This window comes from Crocodylus porosus, unplaced genomic scaffold, assembly GCF_001723895.1.
Source record: "Crocodylus porosus isolate Cpor-Errol unplaced genomic scaffold, CroPor_comp1, whole genome shotgun sequence".
In the NCBI taxonomy this organism is placed as follows: Eukaryota; Metazoa; Chordata; order Crocodylia; family Crocodylidae; genus Crocodylus; species Crocodylus porosus.
In genome coordinates this window covers 106,478,362-106,484,199 of record NW_017728906.1, presented here as the reverse complement: position 1 = coordinate 106,484,199, position 5,838 = coordinate 106,478,362, and the positions used below count along the sequence as shown (strand labels likewise).

General features: G+C 37.2%; 1 protein-coding gene across 3 annotated transcripts in view; it reads right to left on the bottom strand.

The window, feature by feature from the left end:
• Positions 1-218: 218 nt before the first annotated feature.
• Positions 219-5,838, bottom strand: part of STK24 (serine/threonine kinase 24) — a 159,413-nt gene continuing 153,793 nt past the window's right edge. For all 3 annotated transcript variants that reach the window (XM_019529726.1, XM_019529724.1, XM_019529725.1), the window contains one exon: positions 219-3,724. In XM_019529726.1, coding sequence (XP_019385271.1) covers positions 3,688-3,724 — 37 coding nt within the window. In that variant the 3' untranslated portion in view covers positions 219-3,687. The remainder of the gene's footprint in view (positions 3,725-5,838) is intronic.

Genomic DNA, 5,838 nt, shown 5'->3' with positions numbered 1-5,838 from the left:
AAATGAGCGGTAGTGTTTTTGTATGCTTAAAATTCCGACTGAATATACGCATACGCCTTTGCATGAGAAAACCCCTCTTATTTAAATTTTCTATTTCCTGTTATCTAAGACTGGTCACTACAGACCCAGAAATTTTTCATAAACACATACATAAATCCCTTGTTACTAATCACACATCTAAATCTCTTTTTACTAACCACACAGATGTCAAAAGAGCATCAAATTTTGCCTCCTTTATTTCCATGTCATGTAGTATACACGGGGTTCAATGCCTTGATGTAGAATGACAAAAGCAAAGTTCAGATACATGGGTATAATTATTCAATTATGTTACAGAAAACAATACTGTACCCTTTAATAGTCCTCTGTAAGCAGAACATGTCAGTTCCTGCTGAAGAAGGGCAAAAACCCAATCACGTGCAATAGAACTACTGCATAAGCCCAGGGCAATAGCATACATGCACCATACACTTACAATTTTATTAAGACAGAAAAATTCTCCCCCCACACTTTGTGCTACATTTTAGGTTTTCCCCACCTCCCTGCATTACAAAAATAATTTATTTTCTGAGATCTTTAGTAATAACAGCATTATATTTGTGCTTGTAAACACTTCCTGATAATCTCCCAACTTTGATATTTTCATAGCCGAAACATGTTAGCAGTATTTCTTAAGGAATTAAATATAAAAGTATTACAACTGACACCAGAACTGTGAGTTTACAAAAAAGAAAAGAAAAACCTACATGAAAAAAAAAATCACAAAACTTAACCAGGGATTTTACAACTACAACTCAGGACCTTTCACAAAAACATGTTGGGGCTACAAAGAAGCAAAATGACACTTGATAACATGGGAGGGAGGGGAGCTTCTTTATTCACCAGAGGCAACTTGCAAGATAATAATGCCACTACGCTTTATTAAACTACAACGGTGCAACTTCACAGAAAATAATTGTTTCTAGCCAAAAATAATGTCTACCTGAGCCAAAAGTGACAAAATCTTTCAATGTTGAAAGCTTTTTTGTCTGGTTAATATTTTTATACTTTATTAAGTGCCTAACCTCATAACCCCTGACAAGGGAGCAGTTCTATTTAAAAGATTTTATGAGCAAAACTTAACTCATTACTAAGGAATTTCAGGAATAAACTCTTATTGTACTCAGATTCTTAAAACAGAGCTGCGTTATCTACACCAGAAAAATTTACACAAAGTACAACATTTTAACATTAATTCTTAAGCTGAAAATAAATTTGGAAAGTATTACTAAAATTGTGTTTTGTTAGGCTCAGAACAACTGAGACCGAACTTACCTTAAATGAAAAATATTTACCATGACAAATTTTATTTCTAAACACCAATGTTTTTCTCTAGCAAATGATTATATTTCTACATTCAAAGGAAGTATGAATCATGGCTTTTAAGATTCTCCTGCATTAGCACACTGTATTATATATAAAAATATACTTATCTATTCCATAAATGAATTCAAGTCCTTTTGCTTTTGGCCAACTGGCCTTTAAAAAAAAAAAAACTTAATTTTTTCAGAATGGAAAGGTACAACTTCTTTACACCTTCAAAACATGGCACAATTTTCTGACAGGTTTCTGCTTTAGAACTTTTAACATGAAACTGTTTCATCAATAGACTCTCAGCACGTGTCAAAAGAGGAGGTTTTTTCCCCACCCCCAGCTAGCTCATTTCACTTGTTAAGACTCTCTTAACATTAAGAGATGACAGTGGGAAGGTTTCAGTGGTTCCATGTCAACTTCAATTACAAAGACCTCAGTCCATTTCCTTACGCTACAGAACCTCCGCTATATATAAAATGGCAGAATGTTTCACTGCATCTGCAGTTAAAAGGTAAATTCCTTATTGTACTACACCAAGATTCAGACACTAATTGGAGATACGTAACAGCAACAGTTGACCTCAATCTCCTTAAACTACTATGTCTTTGAGCCGCTAAAGAAAGTAAATTAAAAAAGTAAATAAAAAGTTATGCTTAGAAAAAAAGAGAGCGAGTGCTTCTATTTTTAAATAAAGCCTAGCCTATTTATCACTTTAGCTTAAGCCATCTCTCCCTTGTGATACAATTTTGCTATAGACACATTGCACCTGCCAGCCTAGTTTATATACTTTAATTCTTTCATTTATAAAATTAATTCTTCCAAGTTCTAAAATGAATCTGGGAAGAGATGAGACATCTGACAGCAACTATGCCATACCCACCTGACATAGAATATTATGAATTTCTGAATTAAAACAGAAATATTACCTCCCCTGCCCATCATGGAAACAAAATACTTATTTCCATTCTGGTAGAATAGGCTATAAGAAACCACATGTCACCATTAAGAAATGCTACTCAACTAAATACATACATACAGTACTATACTGAATGAAACTGAAACACTTAAAATTATTTAGAAGTTACCACTATAATGCTGTAGATTTTAGCTTAGAATCTTGATCAAAATTCAAGTATTTTTCTTTAGGGTGACTGGTTATGGGATAGTGCGCATAGTACATAAGGCTCAATCCTGAAATCAGTAACCCCTACTAATTTCAATATTAATTGCATAGACTTATGCTGTAAGGATTGTGCTCTCTTTTCATTGATAAATTTGCAGGGTTTTTGTCCTTTTACTTCCCAAGACTATTTCATTTTATAATAAAAATAACCATATCTTTTAGGAAACCATTTGCCACTCTCCCAAAGCCAAGATTTTAAAAAGATGTTTCAAAATAAATGCAGGTTATAAAATTTATTTGTGTGAGCATTCAAACACACTGCGATGGAAAATACGGTATTTAGAGTCCACTACAAGCTCCACAAGTATATACTGAAGTTGAACAATACATATGGTTCAATTTGCATTGGCACAATTTAAAACTGAAAATATAAAAGCATTCATCCTGTAGGAAAAATAAAAACAATAATTTAAAGCTTCATGAAAAAAGAGGTGCTAAATTTACAACAATCTAAAGCAGTACCATAGTCAGGACGTCACCTTTAGACTTGTTAGGACAGACAGAAAGAAATTTTGCACCTGCTGAGGTACAGATAGAAGATTTCATAATACGGCATTAACTATCTTTCAATGGCAAATCCTTCAAAATACAAAATCAACCGAAATCACTTATCACATAATTCAAAATGTACATGTAATAAAGGCAAGGCGATAATCAGTTATGGCCTGTCAAATATTTACCCCACTAGCATTATCTACAGAAGCATTTGGCCATTTTGTACACAGTGATTCCTTATGCACGTTGAAAGGGTTTCAGTAAAAAAGCAACACTATATACAAATCTGTACATAAATCCAACAGAGCATTTTTCTATCTCCCAGAGGAGTTCACTTAAAGCAAGATACCTGAGATTCTCAATATCCTCAGTTTCCTTATCACAAACCTTAATATACATTTCAAATTTTACAAAAAAAAAAAAAAGAGAAAAAAAGACACCTGCCTGGAGTATGTGCATTATATAATTAAAAAACTATAGTTTTAAGGAGCTGAAAAGCAACACTGAGAGACTTTTTGTTGTTGCACATTCAAGAAGGTCCATTCACTGAAGAACACTCCACTAACTTGGGTAGGTCAAAATTAGAGAGCACTTCTTCAATGCAGACACGACAGGGTCACTGCTGTCTTAGAAAAACTCAAAAAAACCCCAAAATTTCAGTGGGATGAACTGCTTCCTCCACTTAGTGAGTACCTAGAGAAGACAACAAAAAGAATTATTTGTCACTTTCAAAATCTTGCTAGATAAACAATACACTAAAAGTTTGCAGCATTTTTCTCTCTTCAAGTATGTTTGTGTCAAAGCAATATTCCTTTAAAAAAAAAAAAAAAAAAGAAAGAAAGAAAGAAAAAACAACTCACACCATTAGCCTGAGACAAACATGAATATAATATGAATATAGCTCTAAAACTGCACCTGTTATTCAAAAACATGTCAACAGCCCCAAAGCTCAGCATCTTGATAGGTAAATAATCAAAATAAAACCCAACTGTTGCAGGCAAGTTTTATTTTTCATTTAAATACGCTTTTTTGGGAATGTAGTCTCTCCACCACTTGAAAATGTTCTGGGGCAGGAAACTTCCTAGCCTAGACATGGGTTTTAGGGGACAGAGGGGATGAGCTATTTAAATACAGTAAGCTTTCACTAAATTCTAAGACGGGGGTGCTCATCCCCAAGTGCCGTGTCATCTGGCCCACGGTGCTCCCCACAGGTCCAAAAATTTTGGAGCAGGGAAGTGGTGCCGCTGCTCCCAGGTTGCTAAATTTCTGGTCCCATGTGGAGCCCTGGGCCCTGCATGATAGATCGAGTATGTAGGGCAGCACTGGGCACCAGGGTCCTGATCCTAGAAGGCAGGAGCAATGTGGGGAACCAGGCACATGAGGGTCGGCTGAGGCTGCACAGGGCCCTATCCAGGCACGCAGGACTGAACAGAGACATCACGGGACCTGATCATGACACACGGGGCTCAATCTGGCCCACAGGGCCAAAAGTTTAAGCACCACTGCTCTAAAAATATTTAATATCAGAGGTGTTGGAATTTGTTTCGTTTTTCTTAATGCTCCTCAGTCAAACATGTCAGAAGTTTTCCTACAAGGAGGAAAAGAACTGAATTTATTTAGTTTAGAAAAATGAAGACTGAGAACAAGATATAGCAGTCTCACAGTATATATAAAAGCCTGTTACAAAGAGCACTACAATTGATTGTTCTCTATGTGCACTCAGAAGGACAAGAAGAAATTAACTTAATATGCAGCAAAGAAGATTTAGGTGACATATAGGGAAGAGCTTTTTACCCCCCAAAAAGAAAAAAATCATTAAGCACTTAAGTTTGTAGAACCTACTTCACTGGAGATTTTTCACAAGTGGTTAAAAACCTCTCTCAGTGATAGTCTGGGGGTGCATCTACACATGAAATTAACTGCATGCAATAAACTCTGGTGCACATACCTCAGAGTTCATTGCTCCTGGGCACAGCATATACACATGCCCATCAGCCTGTAAGCCTGCTGCTCCACCCCAGCTCAATGTACTTTGGAGGGGCTGGCTAGGGCACAAGAGTGTCCCACTGTAGCGTGTATGCTCCAGCCAGCCCATGTCACTGTCTACATGTGCACTGCGGTGGAGAAAACTCTGCTGCAAGATAGTACTTGCACTGAGCAGTACTATCCTACAGTGGATTCAGCTAGTTTACTCTGACCTAATAGCACCCCTCACGTACACAGTGATGCTTTACTGTTGAGCTAACTAGGCAACTCGGCAGTAAGCATCTCGTGTAGGCATACTCTGCTTATACTCACTCTGCCCTGGCACAAGGGAATGGATACTTGGCACTCTTGCTACCCCCACACTTCTGCAACCTCGATGATAGTGTGTCCCATCTTTTAAATGGCAAGAACTACTAGGATCTGCTAATGTCATTAAAACTTCTAGGGAAAAAAAACATGTAACCTTTCAGGGCATCCACCTTGATTAAAGGGTCTGAATATTTTACGTTGAAAGCATAAAGAAGTATGCACAAATCTACATGTTCCTTTCATCTTCATTGCTCTTCTTGAGAGGAATGTCTGATATTAGTTTCATAGTTTGTAGGGTCAGAAGGGACCAGAGCAGATCATCTAGTCTGACCCCCTGCCATGCCAGGAAAGAGTACTGGGGTCAAACGACCCCAGCAAGACGTTCATCTAACCTCCTCTTAAACACCTCCAGGGTAGGAGCCTGCACCACTTCTCTTGGAAGCTGGTTCCAGACCGTAGCCGCCCTGACTGTGAAGTAGCACCTCCTGATATCTAACCTAAACCTACCCTCT